We start from the raw sequence: 25,135 nt of genomic DNA, 5'->3' as shown, positions 1-25,135 counted from the left end.
TTATGTGGATTATATTCATTTAGAAACACTGTCCAATATGTTTTTCCAACAAGGTTGAGGTTGCAGTTTTCCAATTAAGATATTTCTTGAAATTTGTTTTGCGACAATTGAGAATATAAAAACCGAAAGTTGAAAATTTACCGAGTAGTATACCTTTCTTAGCGGCTAATACAGTAGTATACTACCTGTAATATCTATAAACAACATCCTAACCTTTCTTCAAAACAGCAAGCAGATGGCTCTCCTGGATAGAATCTAGCACTCTCAGGATATGCTTAGGGGCAGGGCTGCATATAAGTGAGTATTACACCAATGAACGCCTAATGTGAGCTTTTTGTGGAATTATAAGTTGCTGCATACAATTTTCTGATTCAAAATTTCTGAGAAACGGAGTTTGCTATTCAAGCAATGTGATTGTGCCGGGATATATTGGTATCCAACTTGTGAGTTGATGGCAAAGATATTTCAAAGAGAAACATTGATGGCTACTTCTAAGAACTGGTCTTCGACCGAGCTAGAGAGCTGCAAACATTATTTGATAAGCCATAACATTAATAAATGTAATGACAAACATTAATAAACCCTTATATTGAAAAAGGGGCAGTAGAGGCCGTAAAATACCACATGCAACAGTCTTAGGCTATTCATATTTTTTGTGCTTTTACATCCTGAAGATGAAAGTCAGGTGTGTTACTGAAAATGTGGGAGCCTCCTGATACTTGAAAATTTTGATTGTGTTGATATAATTTTAAAATTTTGTACATATTTACTAGAGTTGTATTGAATACTTGGTTCTCATACCTTCATTTTTTATGAGGTTTTATATCTTTGAAATACACCTGTATTGAAATCTAAGTAAATCAGCTCTTTCAAGTCTCAGCTTCCCCCTAAACAAAATTCTGGAGATACTCTTTGGAACAAACTAGGACCATAAACTAGATACTAAGTAATAAATAAATCACCTTTCTTCATGATTTCACCTTAATAATTAGGAAACGTTAATAAAGAATTAAAACGTAAGTACTTTAAAAATATATTTACGAGTATAACACGATTGGCTTGATTATAAAAAAAATAATAAGCTTATTAGGAAGGGCACAACTGTCTCCATCCATAACTTTTCAGGCATCCATTTGAAAAATTATCATTACTAAGAACAGGTGTGTCCACTGTAACTGCCTTTATGAAGTACCGAATTTAATCAGGAGTTCAAAGTGTAGGTATAGCACTTACAAGAAATTCAAAATGAATTTTCATAAATATATTGGGATTACACCAGTATAGATGAGTTTTTATATGCAGTCAAAAACAAGTATAAAATCAACTACTTGACTTTTCGTCACTGGGCGATTCATTTGTTGTATGGACAGATACTGGTGGTAAATAGAATGCTTTTATCAGGCCGTGTATCCTCGCAATTTCGTTATCATCTCTTTCAAAATTTCTCAGCATTTGAGAAAATTTTATAATACCATCTCGTCCCTCGGGGTATCCAAATTCTTTAAGAACTTCCATTTGTACTTGCATAACGATTGGAAAAAGGTATTGCATCATTTTCAACATCTCATTTCCAACATTGTCTCTTGCTTCTTCCAATTTTTGTACATTATCTGGTTTTTGTAATTCTTCTAAGGTTTTAGTTAATATTTGCTTTGCTAAATCAAGGGTCAACGTGGGAATTACATCTGATCTTGACATTTTTTTGTTTTGCTTAATTATAAATAAACAAAAGAGTATAGGAAAAATTAAATACAATTTGAAGATTTCAATTGAAAAATAATTTGTTTTGGTTCTTTCTTTGTATAGTCACAGCATAAGTAACAATGTTACCTATGCTATGGTATAGTCCGAAATAACACTTTCAGCTCTCAGCGTGTGAACTGGGATACAGTGACAGTGACAGAGGGCGCTAGAGGGCGAGTGGTCAAAATGACAGTTAATCACTCGAACAGCTATTTAAGTGTTATTAAGATGCCCCCTAATTTCAAAAATATAGAAACACCAGTTTGTAAAAAATCCGATATGTAAAAGTATAGTTGAATGGATTGAATGAGTTAAGGTCGATAATATGTAGTTTTATTCTGTTTAAAAAAATCTATTTTTCCGTTAACTAGCTGTTGCACCCCTACGAACGAACGACAACCCTCAGAAGTCGAAACTTGTGCGAGCTAGGGATTAACGAGGTCTTACCTTTAAACGTGTGATTCCTAACACGGAATATTTGGAATATTCATTCTTATTTCTGTTTCTTCCATATTTTTCCATCACTCATTTTCATTATTTCGTCTTAGTCTTTATTGTTTACATATTATTTTCTTTCACATTTTTTCAATATTTCCTTTTTCAACTAGCTCATCGGAATGTTTTGATCCGGATATTTGTAATATTTTTTACCCTCATTCATACATTTTCTCATTTTCATTTCTCGTAGATTTAAAAAATGGTAATAACATTCGCAACTGTTAGGACACATAATAAATCAGCTCTGACTAGACTGCGGTACTGTCAACTCATTGTCGCATAATAGAAATAAATCTATTTTATCCACATACGGAAGTAACGAAAGAACCACAAGAGACCACACGCCCCTTAGCGCCCTTACGCGGAAATAATTCTCGTGATTCTCCTCATTGATGTGGATCTCAAATATCTCAAGTAGTGAGAGACGACATTTCTCTGAACTCTTTTTTCTTTGAAATATTCCATTTTGAAAATGGTCTTCAATTTGAACCCTATTTGACATTGGATTCGATTCACTTTTCCCAAATGCCAACGCTGCCGATGGTTATTTGATGAACATTCAGAAAAATTCTATTAGAATCATAACTGACACAACTGAAACGTCCACTCTGTGAAAAATTGGAAATAAGAGAAATTACCATCCACCAGATATCGCCAGGAATGCGTTTTCTTGAGATTTTCACTTTTGTTTTATAAATTAATTGAACTCTTAATGAAATCAAAATATTTTAAAGCCGAGACTAATGCGTGTTTCCTATTCAGCTCCAGCTCCAATATATCAAGCTCAGTGCTATACCGGTGTAAATCGAAAGTAATTACCGTTTCTAACCTAACCTAACATTATTTTAAAGTTTAACCTTTAAGTTAAACTTCCACATAAAAGTTATAATGGAAGAATGCTTGTCTAAAAAATGCAAAACACTATTTTCATTTGATACTGTACTTTGTGCAGACTCTGTCGAGTGGTGCCCCCACAAACCATTTCAAAATGTATTTGTTTGTGCTAATTATGAACTGGAACAGGATCACTCTAATGGTAACCAACTAAAATTTGAAGAGGATAAAGATAGTCAACAGAATTAATTTAATTCACGAATTATTGGATTTATGTAAGCTAGTTGCTTTTATTTTTTCTTTGTGCAGTGTGTTCTCTTAAACGCAATCCACTCCCAGCTAGAGGCTGGACGATTTTTGTATCTCGACTGCAGGCCATGGTCTATAACAAATAAATAAGTTTTACCCCCTAATGCCTGTTGTCAATAGCATTTTAATGAGTATAAAAAGCACTACTTGTTTACCAATTTGACTGACTTCGTAACTTCGACAATAATAACAAAGTCACCAATGGTGCACACTAAATTTGCAATTAATATGTAAATAGTTATTTTAACCGTGGAAGCCTATGTTCCTATATTAATGAATTAAATTAAATCTGAGAAATGGTCATAAAGTTGATGTTTTTCTTCTGTATTAGTTAGTCATCTGTGTTGAACAACGAATCTACTGGTTGACGTAAATTCACATTTATTTTTTGAATTGCATTTTCAACATTTGAATAATAATGAATGAAGTAAATACTAATGAAAAATATCTTGATTCATTATTGAACTAAATTGGGAAAGGTTTTGGCTTTCTACTTCTCCATCTTGATACAAAAAAATGTGGGAATCTTCCAAAGAAAGGAAGAAAGTAAACGATTTCAAAAATACACCCTTTACAAAGATGTGTAGATCATACAAAGAATTAACTTTCAGACACAAACTGGAAGAAAATGCCCTTGCGAAACAACAACTTTTATATATTATATAAACATTTAATTATATGAAATAAAAAATACCTTTGGAAAAACTACTTTTATATGAACATTGAATTATACTAAAAACAATTTTTACTATTCAGTTTGAAGTCTTCTTTAGCAGAATGGGAGAAAGAAAATAATGTTATGAAGCCGCCTCTGGCGGTGAGAAGAAAATTACCGCATTTATATTTTGAAAATGCATGATCAATCATTCCAGCTAGGCAGACAGTACAGCAACAGACACGGTAGTGATATCAAGTGTAATAAACCAGTGAAATAGTTGTAACTGTTGAGTGAAGTGATACCAAAAAAGTACTAGTTTAAATTGTATATTTGAGTCATTAAACAAAGTAATTTATTTGTTTAGAGTACCTACTACTAATTTGAAGGTCCAACATCATAATGATGATTAATTTTTTTAGATGAATGGTGCTGAAAAAGTATAATACAGTGGAAACATTATAGTAGGCTAATATAACATTTACTGCAGGTAAATATGAGAGTGGTCAACTCAAAAAATCCAGGCAACTCAATTTATCTAGGAGGTAAAGTAGAGTAGCCAAAAAGCTCGATCTATTTATAATAGTAATAATAGTAATAAATGCTTTCATTGAAAGGTTACTCAGTACAAGAGATACTAACCTAACAAATGGCAGAATTTAACATCTACACATGATAAATCAAAGCAGAAATTGCTCTTACATCCATCGAGCAACAGTTAACTCTCATTAATTCAAAATATTTTGCAATAAAACTTATCTAAGGAAAACACAAATCAATTCAAAAACCCAATGAACATACCACTATAAATTTTGGAAGACAAAGATCTATCATCGTCGACATAAGAAGGGTGAAAGAGTGGTGTAACTACAATCTTTTATCATTCAACATCGACAAAACAAATGTGGTCACGTTTAGATGTAACATAGGGGAAGTACTCTTGGAAAATGAAAAAATTGAAAATTTGGAGAAAAACAAATTTTTAGGGCTCTTCATTGATAAAAATCTAAAATTTGAATCCCATGTCAACTACTTATGTAAAAGACTACCAGCAAGATGTCATGCAGTGAGAGTTGTTGCAAGAGAGTTAGATACTACTATTACAAGATCAGTTTATTTTGCACAAATTGAGTCCTATTCACAATAAGGAATTTGTTTCTGGGGAAATTGTGCACAATTTCGTTTCAATATGGTATTTTCTCTACAAAAAAGATCAGATATTTATGCAAGGCTAGCTACAGGGATTCATGCCGCCCATTATTTGTGAAACAAAAAATCTGACCTTAGTATGTCTTTTCATTTTGAAAACAGTGTGTTATCCACAAAAAATATAAAAATCAATTTGATACCGCTTCAACGTATAGTACACGTCAGTTTTACTTCATTTCCCTTACAACACCTACTCTAGCCCTTACACAAAATTCTAAATTCTATCATTTTCAATAGCAAGAAGTTATTTAATCACCTTCCCATCCTTTTTGGAAGGCCCTATTATACTGTGGACGAATTCTACCAAGGCTCTATCGAGTAATTGGCATATAGCTTTGTGTAAACAAGTTATTCAAATCAATACGAAATGGCTACCAATGTTCATTACGTAGCATTATATATTTACATTTCAATATTTATATATTTATATTTGTATCTGTTCAGCTGGGCTTAATATTGTTCTGTCTATATACTCTGCTCTTGTCTCTAAGCATTATTTTATAGCTTAAATTTGTTAATTCAATGTCCCATATACATGTTTCAATTCACTAGACTTTGCCAATGAGATGTTCAGATATTGGGTAAAAAAGCATATTTTGATTTGATTTATTTTTATCTATTAACAAATGGTCACGACATATTTCCATCGAAAATGTTATTATCTCAGCAACTGTGCATGTTATTTCCTTTTTCTGTTCTTATATTTATCTCAAATGTGATCCTAATCGTGAGCGTAAAAATAAAACAGATCCAGTTATTTACCTCAATGAGTGAAGTCGGGGTTCGGGAACAATCTAAGGTTAAGCATGGCGTTGTCATATGAATATTTGATAATTCTACAATATCCAGCAACACTGGCCTAAATTATATCGCCAATGATAACGCCGTTCAGTAACTTGAAATTACAACCAACACATATTTTTGTTTTTATCATCACCCCATTAATTGAATGGAGTGCGCCACTGTCGGTGGAGGGGAAGTCACAGTCTAACAAACATAACTGGATAACTCCTGATGTGAAACAGGCCAGTCTTGATTTAAAAAGTATGCATTGGTTATGTAAAAATATAGGCAACGAAGATTCTCGTGCTGCATACAAAAAAGCGAAGAAAGACTATGAATCATTAATAAAAGCTTCAAAGTTGAATTTTTACGAAAATGTAATTAAGAATTCTAACAATAAAAATAGAACAGTTTGGAACCTAGTTAACAAAGAAACGAACAGAAAACAAATCCAAAGAGATATTACTCTCAACTATAATAATAAAGTAATCTCAGACAGAGATCATGTTGCGAACATATTTGGGGACTATTTCTCTTCAGTAGTAGAAAATAGCTTAGCAGACCATTTTGGCGACAATAGATCATCCGTATGCACGGTTTCTGGAATTGAATCGAATACTTTTTTCTTTATGCCCGTTAACGAATGTGAAATTGACGCAGTAATTAACAATCTAAAAAATAAAAAAAGTACAGGAATTGATAATATATCAGTGAGAATTTTAAAAGAAATTAAGTTACACATTTCAAAACATTTAGCTTATTTGTTGAATCTATCAGTCACAAGTGGCAAATTCCCTTCAATTCTAAAAACAGCCATGATCATACCAGTTCATAAGAAGAACGATACATCGGATATTACAAACTATCGCCCCGTGGCCCTGCTAAGCATTTTCTCAAAAATTTTTGAAAAGGTTGTGAATGAGAGAATATTGAGATTTTTATCAAGGTTCAAGATCCTGTCCGATTCTCAACATGGTTTTTGCAAAGGCAAGTCCACTCATTCAGCTACTTGGAGATTCTTAGAAATCATATACGCTACTTTAGATAGGGGTAAGCATGTTGCAGGAGTATTCTTCGATCTGTCAAGTGCTTTCGATTGTTTAAATTTTAAATTCATTGAGAGCAAATTATATGATCTAGGATTTAGAGGGGACTTCCTAGAATGGATCATTGACTTTCTTACAGATCGTAGGATGTTTGTCAAGATTAAAGATATGAAATCAGACTATCACGATATATGTTCTGGAGTTCCTCAAGGCTCTGTGTTAGGTCCGCTGATCTTTCTATTGTTTGTAAATGATCTACCTACTTATTTCACCAGTAATGAACATGCTCTCACTCTTTTCGCAGATGACACATCTTTAGCTGTATCAGCAGAGAGTCAGGAGGAATTAAAATCAAAAACAGATGAATTAATATCACTGTTCTTAATTTGGTGTGAAAGGAACAATCTGATTGTAAACTTGACCAAAACAAAATATATCTATTTTAATTCAAAAAACGATCCGAAAAAGCAATCGCTTGCCTTACTAATCAATGGAATGACACTGGCATGCACAAGTTGTACAAAATTCCTTGGCGTTCATGTAGACAACTGTTTGAAGTGGTCTGACCATATCACAGTTGTTTGTAAAAAAATCAATCAAGGGTATTATGCAATCTCAAGAATTAAGAATTGTATGCCTTTACGCGCCATTTTAGATGTATATTACAGTCTGGTCTATAGCCATCTAAGTTATAATGTGATCCTATGGGGAAACAGTGTTGACAAAGATAGAGTTTTCATTGCTCAAAAAAAAGTTGTTAGGAAATTACTAGGCATCCCTTGGAGGGAATCATGCAAGACATTTTTCATTAGTCATCAAATTTTAACCTTTCCCTGCATCTATATCTTTAAAATACTTTTATATGTTCGCGAATGTATAACAGACTACTAAGAACTCATTCTATCATAGCTACCCAACTCGATATGCAGAGGAGTTGAGCATTCCTAAACATAAAACTATAAAATTCGAACATTCTCCCAAATATATGGGAATAAAATTATTCAATCGGTTACCAGACCATTTCAAACAGATGAACACTGTAGCATTTAAAAAAGCAGTTAAAACATTGCTTCTTTCTAAGGCCTACTATAGTATTGGCGAATTTCTCTCGGACCATCTCGACTGAATGGATTCATGCGGCTTTGGCATGACATATTCAATTTTTATAACTACAATTGTTTTAATTTTTGTAATTCTGACTTATTTGTATAAATTTTTATTGTATTATTTTTATCTACTGATCTACAATTTTATCGTTTGATGTGATTTTTATGTGCTTAATACTGACCTGTCCTATACGTTTGTCAACGTCTTTGAGGATGAATAAATATTATTATTATTATTATCGCAGGTCTCCTCTTTCCCCGTAACTTGCGCGCCCGTGAATCTAGCAACTTCAACACAATCTATGTCGTAGATATTAATTTGTTGATTCCATTCATTTTTTTACGTCCATGATATACATATCCTTTGCACACTATAAACATTTAATTTTTTTCAGGTAGCAGTGGTAAGAAACGAGTTGGAAAAATACAATTATTTTCAATTTGTCCACAAAATGGGTTAAAATTGCACGACACAATCGATACATCTGGCGTACTGGATCAAAAATGGTGTATGCACAAAGTGAATAACAAGTCGCTTTTAGGCGTTGTTAATGCCGACAAAAAAGTAGAAGTCTACTCTTTGAATGCAGAACTTCTTGTTCTGGAACTTTTGTCATCCTATGAAATTGATGCTGATACTTCAGAGACATTGATTTTATCTTTAGACTGGTCTTCAGCAATAAACAAATCAAGTGAACCAGAAATAATTTGCAGTGATTCAAAGGGAAATGTTCACTTAGTGCAATTGAGCAATGAAACAATATTATTGAAGGAAAGCTACCACTGCCATGAATTTGAGGCCTGGATAGCTGGTTTCTATTACTGGAATACTAATATATTCTTTAGTGGTAATTATATATTTTTTAGTAGTCATTAAGATGAAAATTTATATTAAGAAATGTTACTGACAAGTTGGATAAATTCCTGGCTGAATCATATTGAAACAAAGTAATTTTCCTGAGCAAATTAAATAATTCATACTTTATTTTGAACGATTTTTCAACGTATAAATGCCAGAAATCACCTTCATTCTTGAACCTTTTTTTTCAACTTTCTGTCAACAGTATTTGGATATTCTTAATGACGTTTTCCACAAATTCTCATATACTTTTTATATATTTGATGAAGCACGAAACAAATCGCAACAGAAAAATACGACATAAATCATTTATATGCTGTCTGTTCAAAAAATAAGGTGAAAAACTAAACATGTTGAACAACTGAAATTGAGAACATATGTTCGAAATTAACCAACATAGAAAAATGTTGCTAATCGAATGTATGTAGCCCGCCAAATTTGAACATTCACCTTTCTTTTAACAGTCCACTTATATTAACCCAGATTATGAGAAGAAGTAGCATATATGATATTGGTCATATTAAACTGTGTCCCATAGATATGTGAAGGCCATTTCACCATATTTGAAAATGATACGAATTGTGTTGACATAATAAGATGACTAGTATTTCATCATTTAATTACAAATGTAATCTTATGAACTGACACCATTTCTTCATTTGATTATAAAAAAATTCTACAAGTAAATCTGGACACCGATTTCAAATTTCCAAAAATAATGCTAATTCAATAATCTGAAACAGAAGTTGTCTTGGGGATGTTATGAACTGGCACTCATGTTTTCGAGAGATTTTGTCTTTTGGTCTGGGTAGTTAGCATATCATTTATTGTGGTTTGTAGATGGTACAAATATCTTGTCTCCTCAATATTGCGATTTTGTTAGCAACAGCTCTGATGAAAGGCAAAGTATAAACAACCAAACATGTTATACTTTATTATGGATTTATTGGATTTGTATCTTTGTAGTATCAACACATGATGTTCCTGTATTGTGGTGGGTCTTATGTTTGTGTGGTAGGATTTTTTGTGGGTTATAGCCTCTTTTATTGGTTTGTAATCGGTAGCCATTTTGTTGCAGTGCTTTTGTTGCAATGCTTTTGTAGTTTCTTTCAGTTCTGTTGCCCTGTTTGTTGACTCTGTTAGGAGGTTATTAATGAGTAGAGTAGAGTAGAGTTTATTCTTTTGTGTGACAATTAAAAAAAATTGTATACAGTCGTCAAAAAAATAGTAAAAGGAAAATTTTGTACTTGCAGAAACAAATTTTAAGCTATTTAAAATGTAAAATAAAGTTATATATATATATATATATATATATATATATATATATATATATATATATATATATATATATATATATATATATATACAAAAATAACCTATGTAAAATAGTAGGAGAACTTAGTTATAATACATTACTGTTACTTAGTCATGTTCCATTAAAGAAGTGTATGAACTCTTCACTTTTATAAAACACATTTTCTTTAAGAAAACTTTTTACCCTTTTAGCAAATTTAACTTAGGACTAGTTCCTTCCACTCGTTTGGTATCATATTGTAATATTTAATAGACAGAAATCTGAAAGAGTTGAGATTCTTGGATAAGCGAAAATACGGCACTATAACGGATTTATATCTGGTATTATATTTATTTTGAACAGTATAACTGGAAATGTTTTTCTTGGCAAAAAGTAAGCATTCATAAATGAATTGATTAGTCACAGTCAATATACCTAGTTTTTTGAATAGTGGACGACAACAAGTTTTGAATTTGTTATTACTCTTATTGCCCTTTTTTGCATAATGAGAATTTTATCAACATGTGCCGATCCACCCCATAAGAGAATTCCGTAGGACATGGTACTGTGAAAGAGACCGTGGTAGGCTGTGAGAACAACACTTTCATTTACAATATCTTTGATATTTCTTAAAAGATAGATGGAGGTAGCTAATTTATTTCTCAGATTGGTTATGTGAGCCTCCCATGTCAGCTTACAATCTAATGTTAGTCCCAGGCATTTTACCGGCAAATTGTCCTCCAGGGTTAAGTTGTAATTCAGAGTAAAGAGTAACGTTTTTGTTTTATCATTTTTTAGACACAATCTTATATTCGTGAAATATTCCTGAGCACTTTTGAGGGTGTATGATTCAATATTCTGATCATAGTTTCTCATTGAAACTAGTAATGTGGTATCATCAGCATATTCAACATGTTTTGACGATAAGAAATGAGTTATGTCATTAACATAAATAATAAATAGTATGGGACCTAAGATTGAACCATGGGGAACCCCCCATGTAATTTCCCTTTTGGATGATACCTTTCCGTTTGAGGAGGTACACTGATATCTTCCTGTAAGGTAACTCTGAATGAATGAAAAAGCATTTCCTCTGACACCATAACTTTCCAATTTCATTAAAAGAATTTCATGTGACACACAATCAAAAGCTTTGGAAAGGTCCAAAAAAGATGCTAGTGTCACATTTCCTTTCTCAAATTCATCTGTGATGTGAATAATCATATCTACAAGTGCAGTTATAGTAGACTTTCCCTCACGAAATCCATGTTGTTTAGGGTTCAGTACATTTTTTCTCTCTAGAAACGGGTGATGACGTGATACCATAAAAACTAAATAGTTACCGAATGTTGGCAGTTTTTTGTATGGCATGAGCGGTGTGGTATTCATACGAGGTCCAATCATTATTTTAATGTGGGAGGTTTTATATGGTGTTAACTAGTAAATTTATCAGACCCGGCACATTAGTATTTTATTTAGCTGTTCGGATTGAGTTTGTATAGATTATACCTGTTGTTATTTATGAGTTTCAAATTACTTTTTTGTTTTCACTTTGAATCATCAGAGATCTAGATAGAAAATCCGCCAGTTCATTTCTCTTTTGTAGTAAACTGATTGCGGGGTGTAAATTATTCAGATAAACCAGTCTTGTTCTTGTCCTCGAGGAAATTAAAAATATTTGGGTCATTTCAGGAGGCGACGACAGCTTACTTCTGAAATTTGATACAAGAGTGGGCAACCTGCCGGTATCAAAAAACAGAAGTCATGGTGCAGGAGTAACATCTATTCACTCAAATATTTCTAAGGAGAATATTCTAGCTACTGGAAGGTAATAGTACAAAAAACTACATAAATTGTTTCATCAATAATAGGGGGCATTTCAATGATCAGAATTAATGGCGCACACAACTTTATTATAGTCATCTACAAGTAACTTTTTTCTGTCTCTGGGAGTAGTATGTTTCTTATGTTTGCCACTTTTTAACATTCCTTTTTTTTCAGTTATGATGAACATATTCGTTTATGGGACATTCGAAATATGAGAGCTGAAATGAATTTAATCAAAATGCCCGGTACTCTGTGGAGATTGAAGTGGGATCCTTTTGATCAAAACTATTTACTGGCAGCTTGTATGCTTGGCGGAGTGCACATTGTAGATGTCGCAGATATTCATCAGTTGAACATTGCTGGAAGTTATCACGAACATAAAAATATTTCCTATGGTGCTGATTGGTGTCATTTGGATACCGAGAGCTGTGATAAGTTTGAACAAGACGGACAATTTATCATTGGCACATGTTCATTTTATGATCATTTACTGTGTGTGTCAAAGTTTGACAGTAAAAAAAAAGATTGATACTTAACTGTTGTGATTCTTCAAATAGGTGTTTCATATCAAAAATACCAGTCATGAAATCATTGAAATGGTATAATAATAGCAATGTCTAATAACTAATAACAATTTATAAATATTCTATAATTAATATTCCTTGTAAGGAAGAAGGGGAGTCAGTTTTTCAATGTTTTCAATTTTCCATAATCTACACTTGGCTTTGCATAAATATCTTACAGCCCTTTTCTGCAGTATCATCACAAAACATGCTCCCCAAAATGGTATTCCACGTGAGATGATTCAATTGGGGCATTGTAAACGGTTTTCGTGGTATGGATACGGAACTCATTAGAAACCACTCTCGCTGCATAACATCTGCAGGCAATCTTACTCTTGAGTTGTCTGACGTGTTCAATGACTGTTGTCAATGAAAACAGCAAGAAATTCAGTATTTAAATTATTTTGTAACATATCATTGTTTATTGTAAGTTCATAAAGCAGGCATTTGAAAGATATTATATTTGATAAATTGATGGATGTGGCCAGTATCCTATAAATATGATCTATAAGGACATTTTCAAACGAGTACAATAAACTTTTCAATGTATTCGTTTATTGTATACGATTACAATAAAAAGTTTATTGTATTCTTTTGAAAATGTCCGCATAGGACGAAACTGCAGTAACGTTATTTACAAATTCAAGTGGTATAAAAACATAGTAAGCTTTATTTCTCATCTTTCATATTATATTTGTTTTAGAAACATTTAATGACAATTAATTAGTGAAACACGAACTTTTTACCTTTTCTTAATCTGATGTTACTTTTTTATGTAACTCAGATGAGGTTTTTTTTTTCTTAACATTGTATCATCTGCAAGAAGAGTGAAACAGTTACACCTCTCGAAGCGAAGCAGTAACTCGTCTTGATAATGCCATCTGAGATGATGGCGAAACGTCGACTATTGAATAGTACACAACGGATGAACACCCGGAAGAACAACACATCATATTCTACCATCCGTGAAAACCTACATATATATATATATATATATATATATATATATATAAATATATATATATATATATATATATATATATATATATATATATATATATATAGTAGTCTTTCATAAAAAAAAATTAATTTTTTTATTGACTCCAATATTTCAACGAGAGCCAAAATGGTATGGGTTTTATTAAAATTTAAAGAATTTTCATCGTTTATTAAAATTTTTCACTTAGAGCATTAGCATACTGGAATTCTGGACTATTTTCGTATTCACACATATCCAGCGCTATTACACAACTTTCTTTGACAACTCTCTTTTCATCATTCACATAACTGTTCAGAATCCTAGTACATTCCTCATTAGCAATTGCTCCTAATGCTTCTGCACATTCATGTCGAACCATTTCATTTTCAGCTTCATCTTCCAAAGATTCTTTCAGATAAGGTATACTGTGTTCATCCTGGAGCTGTCCTAAAACAAATGCTACTTCATGCCTAAAAAGAGCACTTCCAGACTTCAAAGCCGCCCCTAATGCTTCAACTGCTTCTATAGATTTCAGATTTCTCAATGAAAACATAGCTCTGTACCTTTCAAAAAGGGTACTATTTTCATCAATTAATATATCTTTTAGCTCGTCAACATTTTTAATTTCAGTGGGAGGTGCTGGATCTACAGAATTATAAGGATTTTCTGAATTGCTCTGGTCATTGTTTTTCTCAAGCCATTTTATTCTTTCTAAAGCAAGTTGACATGTTTCCGCTACCTCAACTACTTCATCGTTTTTGTACTTCTCAAGAATATCTATACTCTGAGGACTGCCAATGGCTCCTAGGGCTTCAGCTGTAACATGAATACATTAATTAATATAGCAGTAATAACTGTGTTTACTCCAACAGTATTGATCCTCTCAATTTGATTCTCTGCATATCTTTGAATATTGAATTTCACTTTAAAACAACCAATCTTCAACTTTTTTTTATATCGATGTTTATGCAAACGGACATTTATCAAGAATTTTCATCTGCGACTAGGGTAAACACCATGGTTAATGCATGTCTAGGTCAAATTATTGATATATAGTAGGAAAAGAGCAAGACATAGGAGTAAACTTTATTGCTACAACTCACTTAATGTTCTTCAGAATTATTTTCTGTAAAATTCAACGAACTAGAAGAGAAATCATAAAATTTGAAATTTTAGTAAAATGTGGAGGAAAGATCATTGTTTAATGATTCACGGACCACATGACATCCTAGTAAAGTTTTGACACAAACTTCATGTTTAAAATCACAAACCTTGAAAAGTGTATACATACACAAAGCCTTTCAAGCATCTATTTTGCAATGGCACATCCATATATTTCTTTAAATATAATGCCATGGTGATACACAGAATATTTGTTGCCAAATATGCATTATAAGACTAACAAAACACCAATAGATGCTTCAACTTATGTTTTACTTGCGTTTACACAGTGATTCCATCAAGTATTCATCATGATTTTCCACTGTTTCCCCCCATAGAGTAGAATTCTATTTTATTAGATTAACTGTTAATTGGATTGGTTTGATCTCTAGTAAATTAGATTGGTTGCAGACAAGTGCATCAAAACTGTCTAATATATTTACTTTACTGATTTTCATTAGAAAAAAATCTTACCAGCTTCATGTCGAACCATAGGTTCCTGTGTAACATCTTCTAAAACTTTAACCAATATTGGATTGGCATTCTCGTCCTGCATTTGTCCTAAACAATATGCCAGTTCATGTTTCAATAAAACTGATTCATCAGAAAAACATTTTTCTATACATCCAATAGAGTCATTTCCGCCTAGATTTCGCAAGGTGAATAAAGCTCGAAACCTTTCTTTGAGTGGTCTTTTAGGGTCATTCAGGACCTTTCCTATATCCACTATTTGATTTTTAGTAGCTAAAACCATAATTCACAATTTTCACGTAAGTAGCAAGTTCTGGTAAGTGATAAATGTAAGGTTACTTTTTTTTGAGGTTCTTCTTCTACATTTTTTTGGCACTTGTCTACCCTCTGGTGTATTGGCCAAGGGAAATTAAAAGAACACACAGAATTAGTATTATCTACTATTTTAGAACTAAATCACAGTTATCAGACACTAATGAATGTCAGTGGTATGTGAACTAGATAGGAAAGAATTTCTACCATGAGAGCTCTGCTCAAACGATGAACTGCTGTTCGGAATACTGTTTGTTAAACATAGGCCGTGTTTATTGTTTTTGGCTTTTTTTTGTTTCAAATTGTTTAATTGTGCATCTGTGAGAGAAATGTTTTTGTTGCAATTATTATAGACAAAAGGAACTGATGAATGAGTAAATTTTAACTCAAGGGAGGTATAAGAAACGACAACAATATATGAAAACAACTGACAGGACTTTCCAATTGTTCTTCGGAAGAACGACAAACGGACAAACTCTCAGAGTAATATATAACATAGAGTTGCCGTGCCTATACCAATACAATACATTTTTTCAACCACCTACTAGATTTTCATTCATGTATGGCTTTATAAAAAAGTGCCGTGGTTTACTGGGTTACAATTAAATTATTTCAAATGAACTAATTCATAACAATGTTTAATGTGAATTTCAAAAGTAATGAACTTTGCTTCATATAATCAGATGAAGAAATTTGTGATTTATTCTCAGATTTGATGAACAAGCGGTACGATTTGTATTATGAATATTTATAATTACGATTGAGATTTGACATTATTATGTGATTTTATTGAAAATTGGTATCTAGGGGTCTTTTTGGACCGACATTATGTTCTTTTTCAATAATTCATGCTGAAGAATTCTATAATTACGAAAAATGATTGATGTAAATGAAAAAACTGTATTCAAAAATGAATATGTTTTTCAAATGAGTGCCATAGGTCATATTCATTCTGTGATCAACGGATTAAAAAGCTTTCTGCTCAATGTTCAGTTTGTATACTAAATAGTTATTCTTGTGCAACCGGTGTTAAATCTGTTATTGCTCACTTAACAACTAATTTACACCACATAAAGAATACTATTTCCGTTTTGGTTTTTCTTTCTTTGCACGAGGCTCTCGAGTTGCCTACAGACAATATTTATAAGAAATGACGGTTATCATTTTTTTAACCTTTTTTTGGTTGGGATATGTCAAATAATGAAAATATAAACTGAGTTTCAAAAACTTCATTTTTTTACTCTGAAGGATATGGCAGTTCTACATTTTGTCACTAAGTGATAGTTTTACATTTTGTCACTAAGTGACAATGTAGAACTGGAATATCGCCAAAGTAGTTCAAGCTGTCTTGTCTTATGTTATCGGTGAACTTTCATTCCACATATCAAAACTCGTAGTTGTGATTAAAGAGTACACTAGGTAGTTAGTGTACTCTTTGGTTGTGACCTGTGTTTCATTCCTCTAATTTTAAAATCTAATCATTTGTCATATTGTCACTGTCACTGTCAGTTGATTGTCAAACTGAATGCTTTCACTAAATTTTCCAGCTCCTAATCGAGAACGTACTTTAGTTTTATAAAAATGAATAATGTACTAACATTCTCTTAATAATTAAAATCAACAATTTACTTGAGTGCAATATTTACAACGGAATCATTCACATTGTACTAACTAAATGCGCATCCAGTTGCAATCAAAATGAAAAAGTTATTTTCAAAAATTGAAACAAAAATCGACAATACGTCTAAAGAAGTAAATAATTATATTGGAAAAGTGTTTACAGTTGGCAGACAAACTGTTACTGTCGAGGATATCTTGGCTGAAGGTAAACATTTATATTTATTTGTGAAATAGAGCAAGGGGAGTATACCATTATTATTTCAACAGTAGATATCATTTAACTGATTAATTAATAATTTATTGTACTTCTAATTTCTGTACTTGATCTATACCGGTGATCAACGATCAACAACAGCTTAAAAAATGTTCCCCGTATATGCTTCAAAATGGTTCAATTTTGGGTAGATTCATGTACCTGTGTTGACTCTATGTTACAAGTTTTTAGTAAGAATTCATTATTTCAGTTGCTATTACTAATAATTCTTATACATATAGTATATATAAGATTATATCTATGCCCTATGTTTCAACTGAAAATTTATAATTGACTACTTAAAATGTCTTATGACCTGAGACTGAGTGTATTAATTCACCATAGTGGTGTTTCTTTTCTTTTGGACAAAGCAATGAGTTCCAGAAGGGTCTATTCAACCTTAAACCCCTTGTGCAACTAATTTTAACGTGCAAGAAGCTGTTTTTTGTTTTTCGTTCGGTAACATTTAAGATAAAATTTATGCTTTTGAAATATCTTAATATCTATATCATATAGTACACAGAAGTTTTTCAAAAATATTCAAGGAATTAGAAAATGATATTATATCCCTTATTATACATTCCTCCTTTTAGAGAACTAGAGAACTAATTGATTCTTTCAAAATGAAAAGTTCAATACTACTACTTATATTTTCCAGGCAAAAATAAGCACTTATTCGGGCAGCAGTGAAGAGTCAATCCCATCATGAATATTGGTTGTATAAAAATTTGAAAAATTCAGATTTTATTGAGGAAAAGGAGATTTAGAATTGATCAAATAAACATTTCAATTGCCTATATTTATTACCAGAAAAAATTCTAGGTTGATTCACTGACAACTTATTAGTATCTAGGTCATCACAATTTACAACTTTTTTTTGCTTATCAAATTTTATTCAAGAACAGAATAGATTAGATTAGATTTATATTTTATGTAATCTATTATATTTCTAGGTATTTACAACAATTTCAATTACAGTAGACATATAAATAAAGTTATACAATGGTTTGAAGTATCTTGAAGTTCAGATTTATTTTGTACAAATCCATTTATTGTCCCATTTTCATATGAACATTGCAATACATTTTACTGTTTCATAGTCATTTCCCCTAGCTTGCGAATAACAATGATGAGAATATTTTCTGTATATTTTACTCTGTGTCTAAAATAAGGAGAGCCAGCATGGAAAAATCAGAACCCGTGAAAGATACCAATTTGGTTGAATTATGAAAAAGTTGCAAATTTGAGAGCTGATTTAAATGACATTTTAATATCTAAAAAATACCAGTTAGTTACAGAGATACTCGAAAAGAACAGAAGTTTGACAATTCTGTTTTAATTTATCTCTGAACTTATTGACAATTTCTCATCACCTATTTTATTTTTTATATGGACTGGAAAAAATGAATGGCCCGGTATAAGTAAGCCTTTTTAGCAACAATTTTTCTGATGTATCACTAGATTCGTTTAGTGAGTAAGTTCAGAACAACATTCAATCAGTTCCAATATTTGCAATATTTTCTAATTTCTTTATTTAATGTAGTTTCACATAATCATCTCAGTTATAGTTTTGAGTTTTTTTGACCTCCCAAACCTTGGGAAATGACCTTATCATAAGACTGAACATCATTATTGGAACCAATCTAAAACTGGTTAATAATTAAAAAAAAAATATTGTCAAGAGTTTGATTGGTTTCATATGTTGACATTTGAAAAGTGTGACATGTATGAAATTTAATTTCTCTCAACATATTTTTCCCTGTTTGCTTTGTATAATTTTTATTCTAGGGTTTATCGTCTTATGATTATCATTATTAGGATTAGAACATATGCTCAATAACTGATAAAATATACATTCATTCATTCATTCATTCATTCATGATTCATTAACCAAGTACAAAACAAGTACCACACATTAGAGGACCTATTTTTGACCCATGAATATCTAAAATCGTGTGCGAATATTTTTGACCTTTCCAGTACTTGAGCGAGCTGACCAAACCATTGGCATATGAAAAACGTGTGGATTGTTAAGATAGATAGATAGATCTTTATTTAAATTGAAAAGAAAATATATAACAGTCATATAAAATAGAATGCTTGATATAATATTAAGGTGTAAACGATTCTAAGTAATATTTTTAAAATACATATGGAATAAAAACATAAAAATGTAATAGAAAGTAGTAGTATCGCAAACACCAGTAATTGAAATATAAAATAGCTATATGGAATAAAATGTTAATTAAGTATACTAATAAGTAAAAGATTGCAAGGAATATACTGAAAAGTATATACAAATAAACATACATATATAAACAAAGAAAAATAGTTTTACCAATTCACATAGGTTTACAAGTTCACATGTGATATGCAATAAATTGTTATATTGTTTTATATTTATAGAAATATAGTTACTTATTTTGGATGTATTCCTTCAATTTGGCTTTGAACTGGATCAGAAAAGCATATAACTTAACAGACTCTGGTGATTTATTGAATTCCAATAAACCTTTGAAAAATAGTGGATTACTTGTACTATGATAGGAAGTGCTAGGAACATAAATGTTATTTTTGCCACGTGTGTTATAATTATGAATATTTTTATTAAATGTTATGTACTTCTGAAAGTAATCTGGTGCTAAATGGTTTATTAATTCGAATATGAAAATGATAGTGAAATAAAACACTCTGTTTTTCACTTAGAACCAACTGAGGGCTATTAACATTGTTCTTATAGATGTGAGACGATTTGTTCTCAATATTATTCTCATTCCACGATTTTGAAGTTCCTGGAGCATATTTAACTTATTGAGATTGAACAGATATACAATGAATATTACTGGCTTTTTTTTCCAACACCAAATCGTTATTTTTAACACCTCGACACGTGTTTCGATCACCAAGTGATCACCTTCAAAGAGGAAGATTAAACTAGTAACTAACACGAAGCTAACGCTATTTATGCTATAGATATCCCATACAGGTAAACCATCCAGGTGTACCACCTATATAGGTATACCATCCATTTTTTTTTTACAATTTTGCCTTTTCTGTTATTTACAATATATGTTTAACTGTATATAAAACAATTTTCAGCTGTATACAAATTAATTTCACAATATTGCCTATCTAAATTTATTTTTGCAAAGTGTCCTTATGTAGTAATCAGTAAACACAACATTATTTTAACAAGCTGTATAGTATGCTCTTTAGTATAGGAACGTCATCGTTATTCATAATATTATTGTGTTTACTTATTTCTACACTCTCATTATCATCTAGTTGCGTGTTGTTGTTAACTTGTCTAACTAATCTTGATGAACTGAAGTCTATGGAATGGTTTTGTTGCAAAATATGATGGGCGACTGCTGATTTTTCAGGTCTTCCATATTTTAGGCATAGGCAAAATTGTAAAATTAATTTAGGTTGGTATACCTGTATGGGTGGTATACCTGGATAGTTTACCTGTATGGGATATCTATAGCATAAATAGCGTTAGTTTCGTGTTAGTTACTAGTTTAATCTTCCTCTTTGAAGGTGATCATTTGGTGATCGAAACACGTATCGAGGTGTTAAAAATAACGATTTGGTGTTGGGAAAAAACTCCAGTGATGTTCATTACTACACCAAAGGTTCCAAACAGTGCATCACCAGATATACAATGGATGAGCAATAATCCAAATGTAGCTGGATGATTTGAATTGTACACAGTGATTTTAGACTCGGTTGAAAAATGTTGAGAAAAAGAAAAGTTTAAATTTTTTTTTATAAGTATAATCAAAATAACTATTGAAGTTTTTTACATTACCTAAAAGGCATCCCAGGTACTTAACATTTGAAACAACTTTAATTCTTTCATTATTACTGTTCAAACGAATATTATCAATATCAAGAGTATCATACTTATATTTTGTTGTTTCATTATTGTTGAGGATTATTTAGCGCTTATTCATTTTTATTGTCCTGAATTGTGAATTTGAACTGTAATTTTCAATTGTATGGTTTCTGCTCCAACACTAATTATAAGTACGAGATTAGTATAGTTTTCTAAAGAATTAGTCTTTATCTCATTGAAAATATATTCTTATAATTTGGTGTCAGCAAGAGTGGTCGATGGCAAAAATGCCATGGATGGATTCATAAAAATGTATCCACCAAAATTTGTGTTTCTGTTGTTTATGCTGCAAAAATTTTCTCTTTCAACTAAAACAAGATCACTTCAAAATATTAAGTCTGTAGTCCATATGGAATACAAAACCCAAAAATATTTTCAATTCCTCTCTTGCCAATTCTGTCCAATGTGTTATTCGCGACTTTTCTTTTGTACTTTCAATTGCCATCAAAGAGTAAATTAAAATAATCCTTCAGTTCATTTCCTAAAATGATAACGAAACTAATAAAAGTAAAAAAATTAAAGCTGCTGTATGGTTGAACTAATAGTTCTCTCTGTTTCATAAAAGGTCTCATATTTTTGCATCTGCAGAAGCCTGAGCAGTGTTTGTCTTTTGTGTTGGAATTTTTGGAGTATTCACTAGTGTTGCAAGAAATTTACTTTTGTGTAATCAATATAGCCAGAACAAACGTTACATTAATGATTCTGTAACGAATAACTCAAACTTGATTGCATATTTTATGGTTATATATTGTGTTGATAAATGAATCTGATACTCTACTTTCTTCAATATTGTAAAAAATGACTATTTTCTTGCAATTAAATATCTCAAATTCTCAACAGGTGGATTTGCAATAGTCTATTCAGTAAAAGCAAATAATGGGTGCAGGTATGCTTTGAAACGAATGTATGTCAATAACGAACAGGACCTCAATGTTGCAAAACGTGAAATTCAAATAGCAGTAAGTCATAATGATATTCATTATAATATGTCAATTTCAATGATATTTTTTGTGTCTTAGAGCAGTTTGAGTGGACATAAAAATATAATTGGATATGTGGATTCAAGCCTAACAGCGACCGGAGGAGGAGTTTATGAAGTATTGTTGCTGATGCCTTTTTGTCAAGAGAATGTTTTTGGAATGATGAAAGCTCGGGGTAAAGCTAACTTTACCGAAAATGAGGTGTTGACAATTTTCTGTGATATATGTGAAGCTGTCTCTCGATTACATCACTGCAAGACTCCTATCATTCATCGTGATTTAAAAGTGAGTAGTCAGTTAATCAATAAAATATTCTCCTGAAGCACCTCTAACTGACCAAGTCGTTTTACTTCACAGAAAATACTTTATAACAATATGCGAGAAATTCGAATCGCAATCCATTAGTGGATCTGAGTATTTATTTCCCCAGACACTTTTTTTTATATTTTATTAATTTATTTTGAATTTTATTTATTTATTTATTTTATTTATCGGTCAAGTACACTACAGAATTATTATAAAATCCCAAATGGTACGTCAAGAAAGTTTCAATTGTTGAAACCAGTCAAGCATTAGAGTTCAGTTATGAACCCAACAAGTAAAATCCATAATATAACTATTATAATTGCTTAAAAATAAATAAACCTATTTATTTTTTATCAGTCCTATACACCACAAACTATTAATAAAATACCAAATGGAACATAAAAAAAAATATTAAAAAGACAAAAATAAGCTTAAAGACATTCAACACATTGTAACAAAGTCCCAAATATTACATCAATGTGCAAACAAACCCTAGAGTCAAGTTATTACTTCATATTAAATAAAGGTATGCATTTTCATTTGTCAAATAGTGCATTAAGTTCAAATTCAAAAAAAAAAGACATGTACGAATACTAGAATAAGTTATTTGTAAATAGATCCTCTATAGCAATAACTGATATACAGTTCATAATGGACTTGCAGCCTATTCATATATTATTCCAAATTTTGAGCCATATTAAATCAAGAATTGCAAACATAAACGAAAATCTGAACATGCTTTAAATTTTTTTTGTCTATAGCCATTATAACTACTTGTTGAAGATTGACATGAACTATCAGATATTACTAGGTAGAAATCTTGAAATGAAGTGTTTTTGACAAGTATCTGATTTTTTACCGTCTATGACCTTGAAAATACCGGCACGTCACTTCTACGGTGAAAAGCACAAAATTATTCGAATGAAAACTGAAAACATTGACTCATCTATTCGTTTAATAGAAGTGCAGACAAAATTCACACTGCCAGAGTTGAAGATTGGTTTAGTAGAAATTATTATCATACAAGTAGATATCAGATTTTAACATTTAATACAAATCCTACAGTAACCAAATATAGCTCTGCTTTAATCATTACATTTATTTTGTATTGTGTTGACACTACGAAGAGCTTTCGATAAAAATGTCACTACTTATGGAAAGAACATAAAGTCTATCATCAATACAGAAATTTAAAAGATAGTAGTAGTAGTATCACTAATGTATTACATAAAAAAAACCGGGACTAATAACATTCAGTAAAAGAAATAACTTTGAAGAATCCCCACTTGTGAAACTCAACTGCAAATCAACTCCAATATCAGATCATATAAAATTCCTGGGCGTTACACTAGATCCAACCCTCAGCTGGGATTCACACATAAACATCTTGAATAGTAGGCTGAACTCCATCTGTGGAGTTATACGATATCTACGGAACCAAGTATCAGTCAGCTGTTTGACTGAGCATATTACTATGCTCATGTTCAGTCAATTATTTCCTATGGGATTATATTTTGGGGCTCTTCATCAAGCTCACAAACAGTGCCTTTTCTGTATTTCCTGGGCCTTGTCAACTTTGTAAAGAAATATCCCCATCTGTTTCCTACAAATGCTGATCAATATTCTACTAATATGAATCTCCGCACTAGACATCGAAATGAGCTATCTGTCCCTTACCATAAATCAACTTATTATGAGAAAGGCACACACTACCAAGCAATCAAAGCATACACCTTACTACCTCAAGTACTGAAGATATCAAAGGCCTTAAGAGGTTCAGGAGTTCTGTCATAAGTTACTTGAAGCAGAAACGCTATTATTCTTTTAATTGTTGGATATAATAACGTGTATTAGTTTTAGATACTCTTTCAATTGTGTTTCTCAGATTTTTAAATTCAGCTGTATACTTAAATTCTGGTTTTTGTATTAGAATACTGTTTAACATTTTAAGATTTGTACTGTACCTCAATATTTAAATATTTTCATCCCCCCGATTTATAGACATAGCAAATACATTTTAACTTGTGAATGAAAGTTTTTGGCTTTCTACTACTCTATCTTGATACAAAAAAATGTGGGAATCTTCCAAAGAAAGGAAGGAAGTATTCAATTTGAAAATAAGTAACTCAATATATGGATGTGAAGATCATGCAAAGAAGCAACTTTCAGACACAAACTGGAAGAAAGCCCTCCTGAAACAGCTACTTTCATATAAACATTGAATTACACGAAATAAAAATATTCGTTCGAAACAAATACTTTTACATGAACACTGAATTATACAGAAAATACTTTTCTCTACTCAGTTTGTATTCCAAACATTCGTTATGGAATGAAATTCAGATATCATTCACAGGAGTTCTACTTCAAATGAATGGTAATAAGTTGCACTTACGTGGAACACTGTCATCCTCACTGGTATACATCGA

The 25,135-nt window shown here is 31.4% G+C and overlaps 4 protein-coding genes across 4 annotated transcripts in view; 2 read left to right on the top strand and 2 right to left on the bottom strand.

Moving 5' to 3' along the window:
- Positions 1 to 1,020: 1,020 nt before the first annotated feature.
- LOC111517022 (protein C10) lies at positions 1,021 to 1,885 on the bottom strand. The gene has a single exon (XM_023173080.2). The coding sequence runs from the start codon at positions 1,696 to 1,698 to the stop codon at positions 1,321 to 1,323; it is 378 nt and encodes a 125-aa protein (XP_023028848.1). The 5' UTR covers positions 1,699 to 1,885; the 3' UTR covers positions 1,021 to 1,320.
- A 1,187-nt stretch (positions 1,886 to 3,072) lies between these two features.
- On the top strand, positions 3,073 to 12,699 carry LOC111512573 (diphthine methyltransferase). Its single transcript, XM_023168710.2, has 4 exons — positions 3,073 to 3,277; positions 8,579 to 9,031; positions 12,029 to 12,164; positions 12,338 to 12,699. The coding sequence occupies exons 1-4, from the start codon at positions 3,130 to 3,132 to the stop codon at positions 12,690 to 12,692; spliced, it is 1,092 nt and encodes a 363-aa protein (XP_023024478.2). The 5' UTR covers positions 3,073 to 3,129; the 3' UTR covers positions 12,693 to 12,699.
- A 1,180-nt stretch (positions 12,700 to 13,879) lies between these two features.
- On the bottom strand, positions 13,880 to 15,688 carry nero (deoxyhypusine hydroxylase nero). Its single transcript, XM_023168711.2, has 2 exons — positions 15,341 to 15,688; positions 13,880 to 14,521 (listed from the first exon to the last, which is right to left on the bottom strand). The coding sequence occupies exons 1-2, from the start codon at positions 15,618 to 15,620 to the stop codon at positions 13,896 to 13,898; spliced, it is 906 nt and encodes a 301-aa protein (XP_023024479.2). The 5' UTR covers positions 15,621 to 15,688; the 3' UTR covers positions 13,880 to 13,895.
- A 1,457-nt stretch (positions 15,689 to 17,145) lies between these two features.
- Positions 17,146 to 25,135, top strand: part of Nak (Numb-associated kinase) — a 41,762-nt gene continuing 33,772 nt past the window's right edge. Inside the window, exons 1-3 of the mRNA XM_074178811.1 lie at positions 17,146 to 17,474; positions 22,261 to 22,379; positions 22,440 to 22,685. Of these exons, the coding sequence (XP_074034912.1) occupies positions 17,348 to 17,474; positions 22,261 to 22,379; positions 22,440 to 22,685 (492 nt within the window). The 5' untranslated portion in view covers positions 17,146 to 17,347. The remainder of the gene's footprint in view (positions 17,475 to 22,260; positions 22,380 to 22,439; positions 22,686 to 25,135) is intronic.

Source organism: Leptinotarsa decemlineata, unplaced genomic scaffold (assembly GCF_025532065.1).
Source record: "Leptinotarsa decemlineata unplaced genomic scaffold, Ldec_3_MD MMD2_tig00004307_RagTag_RagTag, whole genome shotgun sequence".
NCBI classification, from domain to species: Eukaryota; Metazoa; Arthropoda; class Insecta; order Coleoptera; family Chrysomelidae; genus Leptinotarsa; species Leptinotarsa decemlineata.
This window is presented reverse-complemented; position numbering and strand designations above follow the sequence as displayed.

Bases quoted from the DNA above. Each gene is read 5' to 3' on its own strand.
- LOC111517022 (XM_023173080.2), bottom strand. From the start codon at position 1,698: ATGTCAAGATCAGATGTAATTCCCACGTTGACCCTTGATTTAGCAAAG.
- LOC111512573 (XM_023168710.2), top strand. From the start codon at position 3,130: ATGGAAGAATGCTTGTCTAAAAAATGCAAAACACTATTTTCATTTGAT. The intron at 3,278-8,578 runs GTAACCAACTAA...AATTTTTTTCAG, and splicing joins GGAACAGGATCACTCTAATG to GTAGCAGTGGTAAGAAACGA. The intron at 12,165-12,337 runs GTAATAGTACAA...CTTTTTTTTCAG, and splicing joins AATATTCTAGCTACTGGAAG to TTATGATGAACATATTCGTT.
- nero (XM_023168711.2), bottom strand. From the start codon at position 15,620: ATGGTTTTAGCTACTAAAAATCAAATAGTGGATATAGGAAAGGTCCTG. The intron at 14,522-15,340 runs GTAAGATTTTTT...TTCATGTTACAG, and splicing joins TATGGTTCGACATGAAGCTG to CTGAAGCCCTAGGAGCCATT.